Raw genomic sequence first — 24,571 nt, 5'->3', positions numbered from 1 at the left:
ACCGTGTGCACGGATTAGTAATCCGTGCGAAGGGATTGACAAAGCGTGCGGACGGATTGGCAAACCGTGTGCACGGATTCTCAAACCGTGTGCACGGATTAGTAACTGGTGCGAACGGATTGACAAAGCGTGCGGACGGATTGGCAAACCATGTGCACGGATTCTCAAACCATGTGCACGGATTAGTAATTGGTGCGAACGGATTGACAAACCGTGTGCACGGATTAATAAATATATTTCCATGTCCCTTCGCGGGCTCCGTACATATGAGTACGGCGGCACAGAAGTGACACGATTTTTTTTTTTAATGTAGGACAAAAAAAAGGATTTTATGTAGGGTGAACAATATTTTTTTTCTTTTACGTGCTCACGTAAAACTTATTACGTGAGTACGTAAAACGTTTACGTGCTCACGTAAAACAGTTTGTGTAAGACAAGAAATATTTTTTTATGTATGGTGAAAATTTTTTGTTATGTAGGACGAAAAGTGGAGCCCGCGAAGGGAAATGGAAATATATTTATTAATCCGTGCACACGGTTTGTCAATCCGTTCGCACGGATTGCTAATCCTTGCACACGGTTTACTAATCCGTGCATACGGTTTGTCAATTCGTTCGCACGGATTACTAATCCGTGCACACGGTTTGAGAATCCGTGCACACGGTTTGCCAATCCGTCCGCACGCTTTGTCAATCCGTTCGCACGGATTACTAATCCGTGCACACGGTTTGAGAATCCGTGCACACGGATTGCCAATCCGTCCGCACGCTTTGTCAATCCGTTCGCACGGATTACTAATCCGTGCACACGGTTTGTGAATCCGTGTTCACGGTTTACTAATCCGTGCACACGGTTTACTAATCCGTGCACACGGTTTGCCAATCCGTCCGCACTGTTTACTAATCCATGCACACGGTTTGTCAATCCGCTCGCACGGATTACTAATCCGTGCACACGGTTTGTGAATCCGTGCACACGGTTTACTAATCCGTGTGCACGAATTAATAAATATATTTTCACGGCCCTTCGCGGGCTCCGAACTTATGTGTGGGGCTGGTTTAGTGTCCTAGGCTCGGTCATAACCGGAACAAGGACGTTAAGCCCCATCAATCAATCAATCCTGTGTTGGGCTGGATATTCTGCTCAAAGTATACGTTGACAAACAATAATATGCTTTGGGATTGAGATCAGTCACTGTGCAAATTACTGGTGCCAGAAGCTCCTGCATAAGGGGTCGCCTGAAAAGGCTGCTCTGAAACGCCCTGACCTGCAACATTCTGGTACTGGTGGTTGTATTCATTACCTCGGAGCAGGACACTGTCCGTCAGACTCCATACTGGCAAGCGCGCCAGGGGTTGGTCACTACAGTGAAAAATTATAGGTTTACCTCAATTACCACGGTGACATATAGGTAGTGTAGGTGACTCGGAGCAGGACACTGCTAGTGCCAGTGATTGTCCCTACGAGTTAATTATTCAAACCATTCGCGAGACTATCGGTCACTGAGAGTACTACTGGCAATAATTCGATCTATTTTCAGGTAATTCTAGGTGTCATTTTCGAAGAAGTACAAATTAGTATCAAAGGATAATGTATATATATATATATATATCGCGGTGTTTGAAATCACTGTGTATATAATATTTTATTATATTAGGTGTTAAAACTACATATATTATACTATTATATATTTTGCAACAATTAACATTCGTAATCGTGGGAAAGTATCGAAAACTTGACCTTGATCACATGCATACTGTGTTTTCAAAACAAGTCTCTCACTTCGGCGGACGCAACATCAGGTATTTAGAAAGTTGATCATTAGTTCGCCTACTGTTAGCCCGAGATACTCTGGCCCTGAAACCAAACTTAGACAACATGACAGACAGATGTCTGGTGTAGGGCCAGTGCTATATCAAAAGGTGGAACACGCCGAAACCGCTTGGTATCGGCCCCAGGTCATCTCCGATTGAGCTGCTTACAAAACATTACCACGGAGAATCGTTACTTAACTTGGTCTTTTCAACTAATGACTAATTTATCTACTCATAGCAATCAATTTTATCATGGATGCACGTTACTTATATTATGTCAATACGGTAGTTTCCTTTACTTTTGGCCCTGCAGGTTGGGCGTTAGAATTGTACCTGCTGCCCCTATTGCATGATCGTAAATTTAGGATCTTATCTTTTCTCTTTTTCCTAACTGACTTTATCTTTCCTAATGCCTCCCTCTGCACCGCCTCACATTTGGCCTTGAGTTGAGCGTTCGCCCCTGTGAGGAAGGCTCTGGGTTCTGTCCCCTGGCCGAGACACACCAAAGTCTATAAAAGTGATAGTTTCTGCTCCTGCTTAGCGCTCAGCATACAGGGAGTGGAACGACTGGTTCGTCCGTTGTCAGTATAATGTGACCGGGTGGGGTTTGCTGCTTAGTGTTTTCGACAGCATGCTTCAGTGATATAGCACTATAAAAAAGAGCAACAGTTCCACTATACAAGAAGACACAACATGAATATACCGCAGTCTCCCAAAACACACACCTCGCAAAACTAGTCCGCTTAACCTGCCTATATTATTAGGCTTTTTTTTTATAAAAAAAATTGCCTAATATATAGTCATACATATTAGGCAAAAAAGAAAAAGATTAAAAAAGCCTAATAATATAGGCAGGTTTAGCGGACAACTCGCAAAACATACACGCAACACACCGCATACATGGGAGGCCGTCCTCACATGACCATAGCTGTTAATAGGACGTTAATTAATCAAACAAATCTTTACACAACTTTATCTATTTCTCCTCGTTGTCGCCATTTTCTCGTAGTATGTAAATCGCCTCTAATTTCGACGGATTGCTATATTTGGGTAGATAAATTATTCATTTGTTGAAAAGACCAAGGTAAGTTGGGCTTCTCGGAGGTCAGTCTGAAAAGGAGATTACCTGGCCCGATACCAAACGGTGTCGACGAGTTCCACCTTTTGATATAGCACTGCGCAGGCTCTGGCCCTACACCAGACATTTATCTTCTATCATAATGTCTAAGTTTGGTGTCAGGACCAGAGTATCTCGGGCTAGCCGACTGTGAGGGTGGGGTATCCATTGAAATATATTTCTACAGCTTTTCAGAATGGACATTCTTAAGAAATGATTGAACACTAGCTTCCTGCAAATGTCAATTGTTTTAGCACAAATTAAGGTAAACGCTTTTAAATACAGACCGGCTATACACACACGTAGATAAAATTGGGAGAATAATTAAGTAACATTATGCTACGGAATACTACATTGTACTATAAAGATAATCCACGTACCGCCGACAGAGCATAAAATGATATTCATCACTTGAACAATAATTGGTGTTTAATCGTGTATATTACATAAAATAATTTATTTTGCCTTTGGTGCATGCCCAATCAGTACTTCATTCCATATAGGATATAGTGCCAAGGAATTTTTTCCGGGGTGCAATTAATTATTTTTCGTAATTTTAACTTGAAGTAAAATTAGAAGCTTAAACTTTCCAATGGTGGTAATGGTGTTAATTAAGTAACTTTTGTAACTGAATAGCAATACTAAATCGTCTGCTCCTGTTTTTGATAGTGAAAAAATACCATTTGTCAGCGGTGGAGCATATGGTTGATATATATATAGGGTTTAATTCAATCTATTTATAGAATTTCTAATATAGAATTTCTAAAAATAAACATGACTTACTTTCATTTTATATCATGCGCATGCGTAATCGGCTCATCCGCTTCAATTACGATACATTAAATAATGCAGTCTGTGTTTAGCTTACCGAAATGATATGAATCCATCATGAAGAGAGTAACCCTTTTCCGAAATGGATCTGATATCGACGGAAAGGTTTGTAGAAATAGATTAGTGAGCGCAATTGCAAACAAACTTGCATTGTGTGTAACGTTATAGGTTAACCATGCAAAACCATTCTGGCTGTTTACGTTACATTGCGTTACAGTGTAATACAGATGGCGAGATGTACATGTAATCATGTATTGATGCACTGATTGTAACCATTTATAGACCTAAATTGTAAACGTATTGTAACTCGATATTCAAAACACATACATTTAAGCAGCATACGATGGTCTTAGATTCTATACTGTAGCCTAAGAACAGCTGTGTACATTTTATACGTAACAGTTATATTGCAGTTATTGAGTATATAATATGTGTATCGTGTTCTCCATACATGTATACTTTTACACAAGTATATTGGAGTTATAGAGTATATATGTGTGTGTATCATGATAAGAGAAAATGTAGTGGCTAGACTGGGTGGGGCAGGCCAGACTCAAACCTCATGAGACATCAAAAACACTACCCATAACATAACTCTAGCCGAAAGCTCTACCGATTGAGAGTTTGATACATGTAGCTCTATACCTGGTTGCTGATGTGCGACCATGGCTAGTCTATAAAAACATGCATTTTGGTAGCCAAAATAAATTAAAATATCCACAGTGGTGTTATATTATGGTATTGTGTGAGAAAGGATGGAGGAATAGCTACAGTTGGTAGTAGACTAAAGGTTACACATTGTGCACACTGTGTGAACTACGAGTGGACACGGAGTGCACGAGGTTTAGACTACAGGTAGACACGGAGTGCACGAGGTTTAGACTACAGGTAGACACGGAGTGCACAAGATTTAGACTACAGGTAGACACGGAGTGCACAAGATTTAGACTACAGGTAGACACGGAGTGCACTACGTGTGAACACGGTGTCCACTACAGGTGGACATTAAACATGCATCGTGTCCAGGTAAAATGTCCACTACATCCAGACCACAGACAGACTAGATGATGTGCCACAGAAATATGAGAAAATATGTATTGATTCTGCAGTCTATATGGACTTTGACAGATAGAAATAGTTATTGCGATCAGAAACATAATTTTCATTGCAACATAAAAATTGCCGTTAATTACTGGAAATCATTCATACTGTAATGTTTATTTGAATAGATACATATAAAGTAAAATTATTTTGATTAAAAAGAATATATTGATGGGCATAATAAAAGCAAGGACATATAAACATAAACAAATTAAATTCTTTATAAAATGTTTAACTATGTATGTATGGAATATAGTTTTCTAAACGGCAAGGTGCGCGAAATAGTTTGTATAATATTTGCTACATGGAACCTGGCGCGTTGCAAAACATTGGGAAAATGAGAAATCGTCCATAGACGTTAAAAATCGGCATTAGAAATTACACTTTATTACACTAAAGCGATTGAGAAACCTGTAAGCACTGGCTTAGGAAAGCAAAAATTTATTATCGGGCATGTGGCTGCTCGTGATCATCAACACTGTTCAAAGGACCGATCGCTTAAATGCAGGTCACATGTCTGATAACAAATCAAACAGACAGAATCAAAATCAATCCAACTTCTACCCATTTAAACTGTAGATTCATAGTTGTTGATTAGATTCTTAATTTGTCATAATTATTTCAATTCTAGAAACCTTGATAATTTGACAATATCCTATTCTGACCTTCTTTTACAAACCGCGTGAGTTATATGATAACTATATATATATATATTAATGTATGATCCATACATGTAGTATATTGTACACTTAAATTTGCCTGCTCGAAAGGTAGACCCCTAGGCTAGGACTGCAGTTGCCATGGTCACTTGGACTTCATACTGTTCCATCAACCACACGGGTATGATATTCTAAATTACCTAACATTGGTCAGAGTGGGGCCAGGGGCCTGGGGCCTTCTTTGTGCACCCTTCAATATGTTCAGTCAAGTGTATCACAGACTAACAACACCTGTATACATGTACATGTAGTACCTTATCCCAACCCCAGGAGGTCCATTTATAGCTGTACTTAGGTGGCAGCCTCTCTACATACATACATTGTACTCATCACATAAATACGTACAGTTATACAACAATGCAAGTCAATATAGGGATATGTGTTTTAACTGGTAGTGCATTTTAATTTATTTGTTAATGAAGCTTTATATATTAAAATTAAAAATAATCTAAATAGGCCTACCAAGTGTATAGTTAACTAAAACATTTATTTCAAGATTATTGGAATATCATATTTCATCCAATATCTTTTCATTAATTTAATTTTGTACACTGGCTTTTTACATATATCAGAAACCTGATTATCATGACTATGTATATAAAATATCATATTACAAGGTTGAATAAGTGCCTAATCTACATTAATTTTGATTATAATATATACATGTATTATTGGTAAATTCAAGGTTGTGACAGACATTCATGATTTACGCATTGTACAGCTACCGTCAGCTCCACTTCACGGCTGCCTGTCATGACAATAATTGAGGTGTATTCAGCATCACTTACTATATGTTTTGCCAGCTAGTTTTTACCCTCATACCTCATCCCAATTCCCCCCCCCCTTCCCCCCGGGAACCCGTGTACATGTTTACCCAGGCTCTACTCTAAGTATCTAATAAGAATGGTACTTGTGTGTTTCAAACTCATGAACCTATATGATTTTTAAACGGTAAAGTATATTTGTTTGTCTTAACAAACTTCCATAGAAACAATTCTAAAATCAAATATTATATAAAGATACTGCCCCCATTCTCATAAAGCCGTGCAAACACAGAAGGTAACGATTCTGCCTCTGGCACCTTGAGGCACCTGTATAGCTGGATACTGTGGCTTACCTGTATGTTTGACAAGTTATAATTATTGAACCATGACGCAATATACGATCAAGATAACTTGCGGGGTTGGGATCATAAACTTATTGTGTGTACCGGTAATTAAGAATCAAAACAAGCTGAATTGGGTACTTGTAGGTAGACTAGCCACCAATATGTGGAGGACGTCCGACGTCGTATAGTTTGAAATGGATTTAATTCTGCATGATCTTTTAAAGACGTTCAGTTTTTAATAAAGAATATGTAATTAAGCTATTTTTACGTACAATACTTTTAGAACTAAAAATAGCAAGAAAAATATTATTAAAGTGTATATATTTTAATGAAAAACGATCTACAAGGGTATCGCTAGACAACTGATTGATAGGCACCAAATCTTTTTGTTTAAAAGCTATGTATTACCCGGTATATGATTGTATTACTGATAGCTTATTATAAAAGAAAAAGTGTCTCAAAAGCACATTAGGACTGGTTTTTGCTGCAATTCAAAGTTGTTTTTAACTTGTGAAAATGCTTGATGTAAATAATATATATATACTTAATGAATATAAATCAATCTTTATTACTTTTGCAGTGAAAAGGTTTTATTCGTGTATACTAAAAAATATTGTATTATATAGTTATATCATGATAGTTATATATACTGTACATTAAATTGTAGATGTTGTAATTAAAAAAAAATAAACACTAAAAAATTATAATTATGTATTATTTCAAATTGAAGAACTTATTCTTCCCCGATCCCTAACTGTAACACATCACCGTACCTTGTCTGTCTAGGTCTCAATGTACCTGGACACGATGTCCACCTGTAGTGGACACCGTGTTCACACGGAGTGCACTCCGTGTCTACCTGTAGTCTAAATCTTGTGCACTCCGTGTCTACCTGTAGTCTAAATCTTGTGCACTCCGTGTCTACCTGTAGTCTAAACCTCGTGCACTCCGTGTCTACCTGTAGTCTAAACGTAGTGCACTCCGTGTGCACAAGGGTGTAACCTTTAGTCTACTACCAACTGTATGTATCTATATCTTAAATCTTTATGTACTCATGGAATTTTAATCTGTTACATTAAACATACATACATGTACCGGTATGTTGAGATGCATTATCGTGATTCACATATAATAGTGAGTACCGCAATTCACCTTTTTGCAAAATTCGACGTAAATTGGTGCCAAAATTATATGAATAATGTGGCCATTTGAAGTTTACAAGGTGGTTACAAGTGACTGCAACATTCTTAGCATTTATATAATTATTGTTGACAGAGCTCCAGTGTTAATATTCCTTTCCATTTATATAATTATTGTTGACGGAGCTCTAGACTGGCCACCAGGCCCTAAGTTGCTGATAAGACTTTCTCAGCAGAGTTCTTTACTAGATTATCTCCCCCTAGTTTAAAACTTAGGCATGTAGTAGAGACAAAAATAATCAAGCCAATTTTTAGTGATTTGTTTAATATTCTAGAGACTGGTAGCCAGTCTAACGGAGCTCCAGTGCTAATATTCCTCTCCATTTATATAATTATTGTTGACGGAGCTCCAGTGTTAATATTCCTCTCCATTTTTATAATTATCGTTGACGGAGCTCCGCTATTCCTCTACAGTATACTTACAAAATTTTACCTTGAATTATTTTTTTCAGCTTGTTGCTGTTACCCATAGTACAACGTTACAGGACATTCTACAAGAAGCCAACAAAAAACTTGGAATTGACGCTCAGCTTATATACACCCCCAAAGGAGCAGTCCTAGATGATGTTCTTTTTATCAGGTAACTGTAGTAGATGTTTCTCTTAGTCTGTAGATTCTAAATTTATATATTTGGATAGTAATGCAGTACAATGCTTTTTTGATTAAGATATGTTAATACAATGCAACCTTGGATAGTTGAACAGAAATTAATAAAAAAAAAATGTAAGAATAAAACTGAAACTTATAATTGCGAAATGTAAGAAGCATAACACATCTGCATTCCCCTTTCTTTTTAGGTCATCTGACCGAAGGTCAGGATGACCTATTGTCATCGTGTTTCGTCCGTCGTCGTGCGCCGTGCGCCGTCCGCCGTCCGCCGTCCGCCGTGCGCCGTGCGCCGTGCGTCGTGCGTAAGACTATTTATACAAAAGCCTACTCCTCCTTCATCCTTTGATGGATTTCATCCATATTTGGTTTGAAGCATCATTAGGGAAGGACAATCATATTTTATATAAATGAGCCTGGTCCGACCCCTAGGGGCTGAGGGGTGGGGCACCAAAGGGGGAAATTTTCTTATTTTAAGCTTTAAAATCCTACTCCTCCTTCATCCTTGGATGGATTTCATCCATATTTGGTGTGAAACTTCATTGGGGAAGGACAATCATATTTTATATAAATGAGCTTGGTCCGACCCCTAGGGTCAGCGGGGCAGGGCCTCAAAAGGGCAAATTTTCTTAATTTTAGCTTTAAAATCCTACTCCTCCTTCATCCTTGGATGGATTTCATCCATATTTGGTGTGAAACTTCATTAGGGAAGGACAATCATAATTTTTATAAATGAGCCTGGTCCGACCCGTAAGGGCTGAGGGGTGGGGCCCCAAAAGGGCAAATTTTTCTTATTTTAGCTTTAAAATCCTACTCCTCCTTCATCCTTGGATGGATTTCATCCATATTTGATGTGAAACATCATTAGGGAAGGACAATCATATTTTATATATTTGAGATAGGTGTGACCCCTAGGGGCTGAGGGGTGGGGCCCCAAAAGGGCGAATTTTCTTATTTTAAGCTTTAAAATCCTACTCCTCCTTCATCCTTGGATGGATTTCATCCATATTTGGTGTGAAACTTCATTAGGGAAGGACAATCATATTTTATATAAATGAGCCTGGTCCGACCCCTAGGGTCAGAGGGGCGGGGCCACAAAAGGGCAAATTTTCTTAATTTTAGCTTTAAAATCCTACTCCTCCTTCATCCTTGGATGGATTTCATCCATATTTGGTTTGAAACATCATTGGGGAAGGACAATCATAATTTTTATAAATGAGCCTGGTCCGACCCGTAAGGGCTGAGGGGTGGGGCCCCAAAAGGGCAAATTTTCTTATTTTAGCTTTAAAATCCTACTCCTCCTTCATCCTTGGATGGATTTCATCCATATTTGATGTGAAACATCATTAGGGAAGGACAATCATATTTTATATATTTGAGATAGGTGTGACCCCTAGGGGCTGAGGGGTGGGGCCCCAAAAGGGCGAATTTTCTTATTTTAAGCTTTAAAATCCTACTCCTCCTTCATCCTTGGATGGATTTCATCCATATTTGGTGTGAAACTTCATTAGGGAAGGACAATCATATTTTATATAAATGAGCTTGGTCCGACCCCTAGGGTCAGCGGGGCAGGGCCTCAAAAGGGCAAATTTTCTTAATTTTAGCTTTAAAATCCTACTCCTCCTTCATCCTTGGATGGATTTCATCCATATTTGGTGTGAAACATCATTTGGGATGGACAATCATATTTTATATAAATGAGCCTGGTCCGACCCCTAGGGGCTGAGGGGTAGGGCCCCAAAAAGGCAAATTTTCTTAATTTTAGCTTTAAAATCCTACTTCTCCTTCATCCTTGGATGGATTTCATCCATATTTGGTGTGAAACATTATTTGGGACGGACAATCATATTTTATATAAATGAGCGTGGTCCAACCCCTAGGGGCTGAGGGGTGGGGCCCCCAAAGGGCAAATTTTCTTAATTTTAGCTTTAAAATCCTACTCCTCCTTCATCCTTGGATGGATTTCATCTATATTTAGTGTAAAACATTATTGGGGAAGGATAATCATATTTGATGTAAATGAGCGTGGTCCAACCCCTAGGGGCTGAGGGGTGGGGCCCCAAATGGGCAAATTTTCTTAATTTTAGCTTTAAAATCCTACTCCTCCTTCATCCTTGGATGGATTTCATCCATATTTGATGTGAAACATCATTGGGGACGGACAATCATATTTGATATAAATGAGCCTGGTCCAACCCCTAGGGGCTGAGAGGTGGGGCCCCAAATGGGGAAATTTTCTTAATTTTAGCTTTAAAATCCTTCTCCTCCTTCATCCTTGGATGGATTTCATCCATATTTGTTGTGAAACATCATTGGGGAAGGACAATCATATTACAAATGAGCCTGGTCCGACCCCTAGGGGCTGAGGGGTGGGGCCCCAAATGGGGAAATTTTCTTAATTTTAGCTTTAAAGTCCTACTCCTCCTCCATCCTTGGATGAATTTTATCCATATTTGGTGTGAAGCATCATTGGGGAAACACAATTATATTTTATATAAATGAGTCTGGTCTGAACCCTAGGAACTGAGGGGTGGGGCCCCAAAAGGGCAAATTTTCTTAATTTTAGCTGGCTTACTTCCTGTTTTAAGGTTTCAGTCTCCGATCTCAAAAAAAATTGGTCTATAGGGGTTTTAATTGATGCCGAACAACATGCAAACATTTTCGTTAAGATTTTGGTATTCCAAGATGGCCGCTGGCCCACTTCCTGTTTTAAGGTTTCAGTCTCCGATCTCAATGAAAATTGGTCTATAGGGGTTTTAATTGATGCTGAACAACATGCAAACATTTTCGTAAAGATTTTGGTATTCCAAGATGGCCGCTGGCCCACTTCCTGTTTTAAGGTTTCAGTCTCCGATCTCAATGAAAATTGGTCTATAGGGGTTTTAATTGATGCTGAACAACATGCAAACATTTTCGTAAAGATTTTGGTATTCCAAGATGGTCGCTTGCCCACTTCCTGTTTTAAGGTTTCAGTCTCCGATCTCAATGAAAATTGGTCTATAGGGGTTTTAATTGATGCCGAACAACATGCAAACATTTTCGTAAAGATTTTGGTATTCCAAGATGGCCGCTGGCCCACTTCCTGTTTTAAGGTTTCAGTCTCCGATCTCAATGAAAATTGGTCTATAGTGGTTTTAATTGATTCAGAAGGGGGAACTTTAGGTAAGGACAATCATATTTTATAAAGGACCGAGGTAAGACCCATGGGGATAGTATGACCGAGGTCCAAAATGGGAGCTTTGCTGAAATGGCTTTAAAATCTGACTCCTCCTTATATTAATCCTTGAATGGGTTTCGACCATATTTGGATGAAGGGCTACCAAGTTTGTTCAACAAATGACATTTACCTTTTTCAGAAACTTACATATTCAACTAAGGAGTTCCTTGTATTGTTTATATTAATCGTTAACCAATACTTTATACTGTGACTTTGTTGTTTTGTGCCATGAGTCAGATGACCGTTAAGGCCCATGGGCCTCTTGTTTTTAGACCTCAATATCAGCACTCTGTACTTTGAAATAAATGCAGACTGAAAATATAAAAAACTGTAGGTTTCTGTATTTGATTTCTTTTGCAATTGACTTATGACTATAAACATGTATATAATTACTAATATAATTATATGAAAGGTAAGTACATAATTATATGGGTCGTTTAAGTTTCCCCTTATTTTTTTCAATTTCTTAAGCACCATGGGTGCATATTGGGTCAAAATATTTGTTAATTGCTAAACAAAAAACACACTCATAAAATCTGTTGTATGATTTGTTTGTTTCCATTTGAGGGTAGTTTGTGTTATCTAGTGATTGTTTTCTTTTTCAGAGATGAAGATGTGTTCTATATATCCACTGGGGAGCCTTTTCGTAGTAAGTTATCTCCCCTTGAACCTTGACCAGACTGATTTACCATAGTCATGATTTAAAAATTATGATGCATGCATAGTTTTGAAAAATGGAAAAGAAGAATAAGGGCCCCTTCCCCTTGTTACATTGATTATAGATACAGAAGGTACATGTATATTGAAGCAGAGAGACCCTTTTTTGCTTGCTAAAAATTAACGTTTCTGTAACAATGGTTATGACATCTGTTTGGTGAGAATATGTAATTGTCATATTATAGTACTAGTATATGATGCCAGATAAATGGAGTAATGTCTGTTATGGTGAGGTTTTAACACAATTTAACAAAGCATGACAATTTATTCACTCGTGCCCTATCCGGGCCTCGAACTCACGATCTACAGCAACCAATGGCCTAGCCAAACATAGCTGCGCCTTCTACCACTGCGCCACATTTTGTAAAGATCAATTTAATATTGAAACGTTCTTTTAATGCTTCTATATATATATAAATTCGAACAAACAAAATTTTGTTTTAATTTAGAACCAGGGTCAAAATCAGCGTCCACTGTTTCTGAGCCTGCGTCAGATATTACTAAGAAGTTTATAAAAGGCCACGAAAGGAAAATGTCCTCGGGAACTACCTCGGCATGCCATACCACTGAATGGGTAACGCTCAATGTCGGTGGACAAATATTCACCACCACACGGTAAGTTCTATTTCAGAACTCAGGGAATATTTTACCTGGAATGCGACCCAGTCAAGGATTAACCAGTTTTATCTCTGAAAGCCTGGTTAATTAGCAAAAGAAATTTCTGTCAAACCATGAAAATAATTTTCCATGATTATACAGTTGGAAAACTTGTTTCTGTGTAAACATTAAATACAATATTAATCATACAGCTTGTACATATGAATATTTTGTCCAGTCCAAGGGAGATAACTATAAAAATACAAGTGTACCTGATGTTTTGGTGACTATAACATGATCAACATGTGCTTATCATGAAGCCATAGTTATATATATATGTTAAAGTGTACACGGAACGGAAAATAATATTTAGATATGTTATTCTGTTTGATCTCCTGACAAGAATGTTGAAAACCGCATCAAAATCGGCCGCTTCAGTACTGAGATACAGCCCTCCGAAGTGCTCGATTTTTACCTGTATATCGACTGCTAATCAGGGAATCGGCCGCTCACGCTGAATTGGGGAATAACCGGATGTGACGTCACGAGGACAACGGCAGTGAGGTGTTTGGTAGTGGGGTTATAGCAAAAAGGGGGACATATATGTATTCCTGAAATGGGGTTAGGAGAATTTTACAAATATATACAGTATACAGTTATGTTGACGATTTAATTATATATATAATAGGAAATATTACAACTGAAATCAGGCTAAATACATATGTAGATAAGCGGAAACATGTATACGTTATTATGTTTCTGGTACATTTAACTAGAGATGTTATCTCTGTTTTAACAACTTTCTAAATTATCAAACCTCGGGAATATTCCATTTTCATATTCCATTTTCATAATGTGATCTAAAAAGAGACGAATTAGAAAAATGATGGTTATATAATTATTCATTTGAATATGTTTCTGTATAAATAAAAATTCTCTCTAGGCCTATGGATTTCAACAGAAATATATATGTATATATGTTTCTGATTTCAAGAACCAACATAACGAAAAGAAAATGTTTTAAATGTATTTCATAGTTCAATACACGTAGATATCATAGACATAAATTAGGAGGGGAGTAAAAAATGGATATCCGAAATCTAGCAACTATCAGAAATATCAAAATTCTGACATTGAGCATTATATTTTCATTGTTCTTTCTCGACATGCCATTTGTAAATAATTTTGTAGTTTTTGTTATAAAAATACATTTACGTGTAACCAGAACATATAAACAAGACAAATGTATAATGAGTCTTTCTGAAATATATACTGTACATCTAGTAATTGATACACTTGTTATATGTTATGTTAGAACGGTATATTTTACTGTAAACCAGGGATTTTTAAGTGTAAACAAATATTACATTATACAACAATTACATGATGGTCCATCGCTAACTTACCTGTGATCTTACTTTTGACAGCTGACGCGAGCTTATCAACAAAGCGTGACAGGTCACTAAACACCTTTCTTACGTAATTTGGGTAGCCCCCTCATTAGTCTCGGTTGACCACACGGTTTAGTTACTGCAGTATACAGGTATAGAGATTAACGCAGCACGACATTGGCTATTCGGAATGACAGTTCTGTTTTTGTTCTGTACTTGATATCTGCTACTTGGATTAGACTTGTCACTTAGACATCTTCAGTCTCATTGTTTTTGTCTGACCCGTGCATGATTTATTTTTCAATTAAAGACACTAATGAATGAACTTGAGCGAAATATCAACAAGTCGCCGAGTGTACTGTATTATATAATGTAAGCTGACTATATTTCGTCAAAAAACAAATAGATCGATTTCAGATGTAGATGCATTTACATATATGCAAAAAATTCTGTTTGGAATCATAACTTAATCATATGGGCAGGTTTTATAAAAAAAAAAAAGTCAGAAATCTGTGAAGCGGGTTTGACAAGTAGACATTCAAAGACCCCAGTTAGGCTTTGGATAACATAATCAAGAATCCTTGATATAATATTCACATATATGTGGTTCCAACCTTGCAGATATACAACATAAGCGGATTATTATGAACATTTTATTGTGTAAAATTATGCAGTAATTGCGTAGAGATGTTCATTTATCTAAGACAGGTACATCAATATACGTGTATGCATGGCATAAATCCCTGTTTTCAAGCGTTTTTCAAACTCATATCTGTGATTAAGGATAATATTAAATAGGTATCGGACATAAACACAGGTATTTGTGTCTTCAAAATCGATATTTACAAACAGATAGTTTATATTTGATGGCAGACACCAAAAATCGCCTCTCTATCTTATGCGAGTAGAATAGGTCCCGTTGTCCTCGTGACGTCACAGGTCAGGGGTCCCGAATCGGGGTCAATGGCTTGGGGCTTCAGGTGTGTTTTAGAGAAAAGTCGCATTATCTCTAATACAGTAATCGCTATGAAACTCGTACTTTCCCCATTCTAAATTTTATCCAAAGACGCATTTATGAAGCCTTATATACCAAACCATTCCGTGTAAACTTTAACTCTAATGAGCTCTATGAAGTTGTTTAATATTATTTAATTGAAAAAATTCATCAAAAAACAAGGGCTGCAGTGACTGAATGGTCAAAGCCTTACAGTGTTTAGTCTTCCTACCACCTGAGCCCACCCATATATGGGACATTACATGTATATATAGTTGCCAAATTCTGATCATTTACCTATGTTGTTGGTGGGTTTTTTTCAAGGTACATTGTATATCTCAGCTCTCCTCTGCCTTCATATTAGCTGTCATGTCCTTAAATGACCCGGACTGATAAAGGACAAAAACATTTTTTGATTAAAGAGTTATCTGCCCTTGCGGGTATACATTTTTTTGGTGATATATTTGTGAACATGATGCAATATTTTTTTGAAAAAATGATGTGAGATTCACACACAATAAAAAATGATGTCATACATGTAAGAGGTACCTAATCCCATAAGGGAGACAACTCCTTAATATACAAAGATTAACATGTGTTTGTGATTAAGGTAGTTAATACAAGTCATTTGTTAATTGTTTTGATGTTTGTTTGATTACAGAAGCACCTTGACACAACAAGATTCTGGAAGTATGTTAGCAAGGATGTTTGGAGAAGAAAAAAGTAAGTCATGGAGATAAAAAATTAATATCCAAGACTTTGTTTTTATCTTTGCACGAAATAGATTATAGTTTTACTGTACCTGGTAATCTTTTGACTGACGAGTTTTGTTTTTCCTGTCAAAGTCATATTCAATGTTGATATTGAGTATACAATGGAATATATAAATATCTCCAATCATATCCATATGATGTAGGAATAGTACATGCATAGATGTGAAGTAGCCCTCAGCCAGCAATATAATGACCACCTTAATCTGTGCTAGTTACTAATAATTATGATAAACATTAAATTTATTTCTTTATAGAAACCCTAAAGCTGATAATACATGTGTAACTAGCTACCAAATACCTTGAACACTGCTTCAGACATTTTTTTTTCTCTAGTTGATACTGTGTAAAGGAAATTTAACTCATGGTTTTAGTTGATACTGTTCAAAGGAAATTTAACTCATGGTTTTAGTTGATACTGTGTAAAGGAAATTTAACTTACAGTTTTAGTTGATCAGTGCATGTTTGACTTGTTACAGCTGTGACATGGCACAGTAGTGTGGATGAGAGTGGGGCGTACCTCATAGACCGCAGTCCACGATACTTTGAACCAATACTAAACTACCTCCGTCATGGACAGCTTGTCCTCGACAAAAATATCAACCCCCAAGGTAACTAGTGACATCTTGTGTCTGTTTTAATTCTATTTAGTGTTGAAAATTTACATTTCTTTAATAGCTAATATTATAATTAGCTTACCAGATTAATGTGATGATCTTGACAATTAGTGACACTGTTTGATATCTGATTGAACACTTCTGCAGCTGCAATACATGTATATGGAAATATATTTTAGATAGTTAATGCTGGGAACACGCAGTTAATATCATACTTATTTAATTGGGCTGTGTTTTGAGTTTACAATTTTGAGAACAAACAGGTTTAACAGAGTGTTTAATTGAACTCCTGCCAGACTTGTTGATACTGATAATTCTGTAACACATTGATTGTATTAGGTGTCCTAGAAGAGGCTCGGTTCTTTGGTTTGACGTCACTGATGGATTCTCTAGAGGAAATCATAGAGGTAAGTTCTATCCAAATACATATATGTACAATGTATAACCATTGTGAAAGTATGATTTGTTGGTCGTCTGCAAAAATGTTTTTCTAAAATTAAAAGTAAATACAGATTAGTTAGATTTCTGCACATATATTATACTTCCAGTTATTTTTGCGGGGATGATATTTTTACAATTTCAAGGGTCATTGGCATGGTTTTGAAATTTTGATCCTTAAAATACAAAGAATTAGCTTGATTATATTTACCCTCAAAGCTATATAGAGTCATTTTGATTTGCTAAAATTTAATTTTCTAGTTTCACAATTTTTTTTTGCGAAATATCAGGCTGTACTGTATCTATATCTTGTTAATGATAGTGTACGCTGTACTGTATATAGACCTCTTTATTATGATATTGTATGCTGTACTGTATACAGACCTCTTTATTATGATATTGTATGCTGTACTGTATATAGACCTCTTTATTATGATATTGTATGCTGTACTGTATACAGACCTCTTTATTATGATATTGTATGCTGTACTGTATATAGACCTCTTTATTATGATATTGTATGCTGTACTGTATACAGACCTCTTTATTATGATATTGTATGCTGTACTGTATATAGACCTCTTTATTATGATATTGTATGCTGTATATAGACTGTATTGTATACTGTTATAGACCTCTTTATTATGATATTGTACGCTGTATGTATATAGACCTCTTTATATGATATTGTACTGTACTGTATATAGACCTCTTTATTATGATATTGTATGCTGTACTGTATATAGACCTCTTTATGATGATATTGTATGCTTTACTGTATATAGACCTCTTTATTATGATATTGTATGCTGTACTGTATATAGACCTCTTTATTATGATATTGTATGCTGTACTGTATATAGACCTCTTTATTATGATATTGTATGCTGTACTGTATATAGACCTCTTTATTATATGATATTGTATGCTGTACTGTATATAGACCTCTTTATTATGATATTGTATGCTGTACTGTATACAGACCTCTTTATTATGATATTGTATGCTGTACTGTATACAGACCTCTTTATTATGATATTGTATGCTGTACTGTATATAGACCTCTTTATTATGATATTGTATGCTGTACTGTATATAGACCTCTTTATTATGATATTGTACGCTGTACTGTATATAGACCTCTTTATTATGATATTGTATGCTGTACTGTATATGAGACCTCTTTATTATGATATTGTATGCTGTACTGTATATAGACCTCTTTATTATGATATTATGTATCGCTGTACTGTATATAGACCTCTTTATTATGATATTGTACGCTGTACTGTATACAGACCTCTTTATTATGATATTGTATGCTGTACTGTATATAGACCTCTTTATTATGATATTGTATGCTGTACTGTATACAGACCTCTTTATTATGATATTGTATGCTGTACTGTATATAGACCTCTTTATTATGATATTGTATGCTGTACTGTATATAGACCTCTTTATTATGATATTGTACGCTTGTACTGTATATAGACCTCTTTTATTATGATATTGTATGCTGTACTGTATACAGACCTCTTTATTATGATATTGTATGCTGTACTGTATATAGACCTCTTTATTATGATATTGTACGCTGTACTGTATACAGACCTCTTTATTATGATATTGTATGCTGTACTGTATATAGACCTCTTTATTATGATATTGTACGCTGTACTGTATATAGACCTCTTTATTATGATATTGTATGCTGTACTGTATATAGACCTCTTTATTATGATATTGTATGCTGTACTGTATATAGACCTCTTTATTATGATATTGTATGCTGTACTGTATATAGACCTCTTTATTATGATATTGTACGCTGTACTGTATACAGACCTCTTTATTATGATATTGTATGCTGTACTGTATATAGACCTCTTATTATGATATTGTATGCTGTACTGTATACAGACCTCTTTATTATGATATTGTATGCTGTACTGTATACAGACCTCTTTATTATGATATTGTATGCTGTACTGTATACAGACCTCTTTATTATGATATTGTATGCTGTACTGTATATAGACCTCTTTATTATGATATTGTATGCTGTACTGTATATAGACCTCTTTATTATGATATTGTATGCTGTACTGTATATAGACCTCTTTATTATGATATTGTATGCTGTACTGTATACAGACCTCTTTATTATGATATTGTATGCTGTACTGTATATAGACCTCTTTATTATGATATTGTATGCTGTACTGTATATAGACCTCTTATATGAAATTGTACTGTACTGTATATAGACCTCTTTATTATGATATTGTATGCTGTACTGTATATAGACCTCTTTATTATGATATTGTATGCTGTACTGTATATAGACCTCTTTATTATGATATTGTATGCTGTACTGTATACAGACCTCTTTATTATGATATTGTACGCTGTACTGTATATAGACCTCTTTATTATGATATTGTATGCTGTACTGTATATAGACCTCTTTATTATGATATTGTATGCTGTACTGTATATAGACCTCTTTATTATGATATTGTATGCTGTACTGTATATAGACCTCTTTATTATGATGATATTGTATGCTGTACTGTATATAGACCTCTTTATTATGATATTGTATGCTGTACTGTATACAGACCTCTTTATTATGATATTGTACGCTGTACTGTATATAGACCTCTTTATTATGATATTGTATGCTGTACTGTATACAGACCTCTTTATTATGATATTGTATGCTGTACTGTATATAGACCTCTTTATTATGATATTGTACGCTGTACTGTATACAGACCTCTTTATTATATGATATTGTATGCGCTGTACTGTATATAGACCTCTTTATTATGATATTGTATGCTGTACTGTATATAGACCTCTTTATTATGATATTGTATGCTGTACTGTATATAGACCTCTTTATTATGATATTGTATGCTGTACTGTATATAGACCTCTTTATTATGATATTGTATGCTGTACTGTATACAGACCTCTTTATTATGATATTGTATGCTGTACTGTATATAGACCTCTTTATTATGATATTGTATGCTGTACTGTATATAGACCTCTTTATTATGATATTGTATGCTGTACTGTATACAGACCTCTTTATTATGATATTGTATGCTGTACTGTATATAGACCTCTTTATTATGATATTGTATGCTGTACTGTATATAGACCTCTTTATTATGATATTGTATGCTGTACTGTATATAGACCTCTTTATTATGATATTGTATGCTGTACTGTATACAGACCTCTTTATTATGATATTGTATGCTGTACTGTATATAGACCTCTTTATTATGATATTGTATGCTGTACTGTATACAGACCTCTTTATTATGATATTGTACGCTGTACTGTATATAGACCTCTTTATTATGATATTGTATGCTGTACTGTATACAGACCTCTTTATTATGATATTGTATGCTGTACTGTATACAGACCTCTTTATTATGATATTGTATGCTGTACTGTATATAGACCTCTTTATTATGATATTGATATAGCTGTACTGTATAGACACTCTTATGATGATATTGTACTGTACTGTAACAGACCTCTTTATTATGATATTGTACGCTGTACTGTATACAGACCTCTTTATTATGATATTGTATGCTGTACTGTATACAGACCTCTTTATTATGATATTGTATGCTGTACTGTATATAGACCTCTTTATTATGATATTGTATGCTGTACTGTATATAGACCTCTTTATTATGATATTGTATGCTGTACTGATACTTATATAGACCTCTTTATTATGATGATATTGTATGCTGTACTGTATATAGACCTCTTTATTATGATATTGTATGCTGTACTGTATATAGACCTCTTTATTATGATATTGTATGCTGTACTGTATATAGACCTCTTTATTATGATATTGTATGCTGTACTGTATACAGACCTTTTTATTATGATATTGTATGCTGTACTGTATACAGACCTCTTTATTATGATATTGTATGCTGTACTGTATATAGACCTCTTTATTATGATATTGTACGCTGTACTGTATATAGACCTCTTTATTATGATATTGAGCCTGTACTGTATATAGACCTATTATGATATGTACTGTACTGTATACAGACCTCTTTATTATGATATTGTATGCTGTACTGTATATAGACCTCTTTATTATGATATTGTACGCTGTACTGTATATACAGACCTCTTTATTATGATATTGTATGCTGTACTGTATATAGACCTCTTTATTATGATATTGTAGCTGTACTGTATACAGACCTCTATTATGATTATTATGATACCTCTTTTATTATGTATGCTGTACTGTATATGCTGTAGACCTCTTTATTATGATATTGTACGCTGTACTGTATATAGACCTCTTTATTATGATATTGTATGCTGTACTGTATATAGACCTCTTTATTATGATATTGTATGCTGTACTGTACTGTTTATTATGATAGTACCTGTACTGTATATACCTCTATATTATGATATTGTACGCTGTACTGTATACAGACCTCTTTATTATGATATTGTATGCTGTACTGTATACAGACCTCTTTATTATGATATTGTACGCTGTACTGTATACAGACCTCTTTATTATGATATTGTACGTGCTGTACTGTATATAGACCTCTTTATTATGATATTGTATGCTGTACTGTATATAGACCTCTTTATTATGATATTGTACGTGTACTGTATATAGACCTCTTTATTATGATATTGTACGCTGTACTGTATACAGACCTCTTTATTATGATATTGTATGCTGTACTGTATATAGACCTCTTTATTATGATATTGTATGCTGTACTGTATATAGACCTCTTTATTATGATATTGTATGCTTGTACTGTACTCTTTATTATGATATTGTAATGCTTATGTATACAGATATTATGATATTGTATGCTGTACTGTATATAGACCTCTTTATTATGATATTGTATGCTGTACTGTATACAGACCTCTTTATTATGATATTGTACGCTGTACTGTATATAGACCTCTTATTATGATATTTTGTATGCTGTACTGTATATAGACCATCTTTATTATGATATTGTATGCTGTACTGTATACAGACCTCTTTATTATGATATTGTATGCTGTACTGTATATAGACCTCTTTATTATGATATTGTACGCTGTACTGTATATAGACCTCTTTATTATGATATTGTACCCTGTACTGTATATAGACCTCTTTATTATGATATTGTATATGTATGCTGTACTGTATATTAGACCTTCTATTATTATTGTATATACTGTATAGGCTGTACTGTAAATAGACCTCTTTATTATGATATTGTATGCTGTACTGTATATAAGACCTCTTTATTATGATATTGTATTGCTGTACTGTATACAGACCTCTTTATTATGATATTGTATGCTTGTACTGTATACAGACCTCTTTTATATGATATTGTATGTTGTACTGTATATAGAGCCTCTTTATTATGGATATTGTATGCTGTACTGTATATAGACCTCTTTATTATGATATTTGTACGCTGTACTGTATACAGACCTCTTTATTATGATTATTGTATGCTGTACTGTATATAGACCTCTTTATTGATTGACGCTGTATGTGTACCTCTTTAAGATATATGTAATTTACTGTATACAGACCTCTTTATTATGATATTGTATCTGTACTGTATACAGACGCTCTTTAATTATGATATTGTATGTCTGTAACTGTATATAGACCTCTTTAATTATGATATTGTATGCTGTACTGTATATATAGACCTCTTTATTATGATATTGTAGCTGTACTGCTGTTGTCTGTATGCTGTACTGTTGCAGACCTCATTTATTATGATATTGTATGCTGTACTGTAGTAGAGACCTCTTTTATTATGATAATGTATACCTGCTGGGTATGAAAATGTATACCAGACCTCTTTATTATGATATTGTAACACTAGCTGTACCTGTATACTATGATAGTATTTATATAGGACTGGTAGAATTTATTATGATCCTGCTCGTGGATGCCAACTAAGAAGGTGATTGGCAGTCGGGCCCAACTCTTTTATATATATTTTTTGTCAACTTAGAAGGTACCACACTGCAGTGATTTATATACCTCTTTATTATGATATAATTATATCTTTTATTATGATATTGATCCTGCTGGTAGTCAGGCCAACTTAGAAGGTGATTTTGTATATATATAATAATTATATCTATATCCAGAGGATCCTGCTGGTAAAGACCTCTTGTCGGGCCAACTTAAAGTGATTTATGTTATATAAACTATTATTATGATATTGTCCATGCTGTAGGATCCTGCTGGTAGTCAGTATGCCAACTAGAAGGTGATTATATATATATAATAATTATCTTTATATGAAGATATTGCTGATGTACTGGTAGTCGGGGCCAACTATAGAAGGTGATTTATATATATATATAATATCATATTATATACCATGAGGATCCTGCTGGTAGTCAGTCGTGCCAACTTAGAATTGTGATTTATATATATAAATAATTTTATCCATGAATTGATCCTGCTGGTAGTCAGGCCAACTTTATTAAGTTATATAACCTATAATATGTTATGTATCCATATATCCTGCTGGCAGTCAGGCCAATTATATATATAAATAATTATATCTATGAGGATCCCTGCTGGTAGTCAGGCCAACTTAGAAGGTGATTTTTATTATATAATAATTATATTATGATAATATTTAAAAGGTGATTTATATATATATAATTATATCCATGAGGATCCTGCTGGTAGTCAGGCCAACTTAGAAGGTGATTTTATATATCATATAAAAATTATATCTTGGAAGGTCCTGGCTGCTGGCAGGTTCGGTGTCCAAGCTTAGAAGGTGATATTATATAAATAATAATTATAACTGTAGGTACCTGGCTCGTCGTATTCAGGCCAACATAGAAGTGATTTATATATATAATAATTATAAACTGGAAGGAAACCTTCTCGTAGTCAGGCCAACAGTAGAGGGATGATTTATATATATAATAATTATATCCATGAGGGGATCCCTGCTGGTAGATCAGGCCAAACGAGATTAGCAGGTGATTTATATATAACAAATGACTATTATAATCCATGAGGATCCTTCATGGGCAGTCGTCCAGCTTAGGAAGGTGGATTTAAATTTATAATGTAGATACATTAATATCTATGATGATCCTGCTAGCATCTCCGGACCAACTTAGAAGTGTGATTTAAATATTCATATATATTATAAATTATCTACACCCTGAGGAAATTCCTGCGTAAGTCTCAGCTGCCATCTTAGAAAGGTTGTAATTATATATATATAATAAATTATCTCCATG

At 35.0% G+C, this 24,571-nt stretch overlaps 1 protein-coding gene across 1 annotated transcript; it reads left to right on the top strand.

The window, feature by feature from the left end:
* The first annotated feature begins 3,748 nt into the window (after nt 1-3,748).
* LOC138335686 (BTB/POZ domain-containing protein KCTD9-like) lies at nt 3,749-23,568 on the top strand. Its single transcript, XM_069284848.1, has 8 exons — nt 3,749-3,867; nt 8,342-8,469; nt 12,318-12,361; nt 12,879-13,044; nt 16,073-16,134; nt 16,661-16,792; nt 17,138-17,205; nt 23,539-23,568. Exons 1-8 carry the CDS (start codon nt 3,820-3,822, stop codon nt 23,566-23,568), a joined length of 678 nt encoding a protein of 225 aa, XP_069140949.1. The 5' UTR covers nt 3,749-3,819.
* The last annotated feature ends 1,003 nt before the right edge of the window (nt 23,569-24,571 follow it).

Source organism: Argopecten irradians, chromosome 11, assembly GCF_041381155.1.
Source record: "Argopecten irradians isolate NY chromosome 11, Ai_NY, whole genome shotgun sequence".
NCBI classification, from domain to species: Eukaryota; Metazoa; Mollusca; class Bivalvia; order Pectinida; family Pectinidae; genus Argopecten; species Argopecten irradians.
This window is presented reverse-complemented; position numbering and strand designations above follow the sequence as displayed.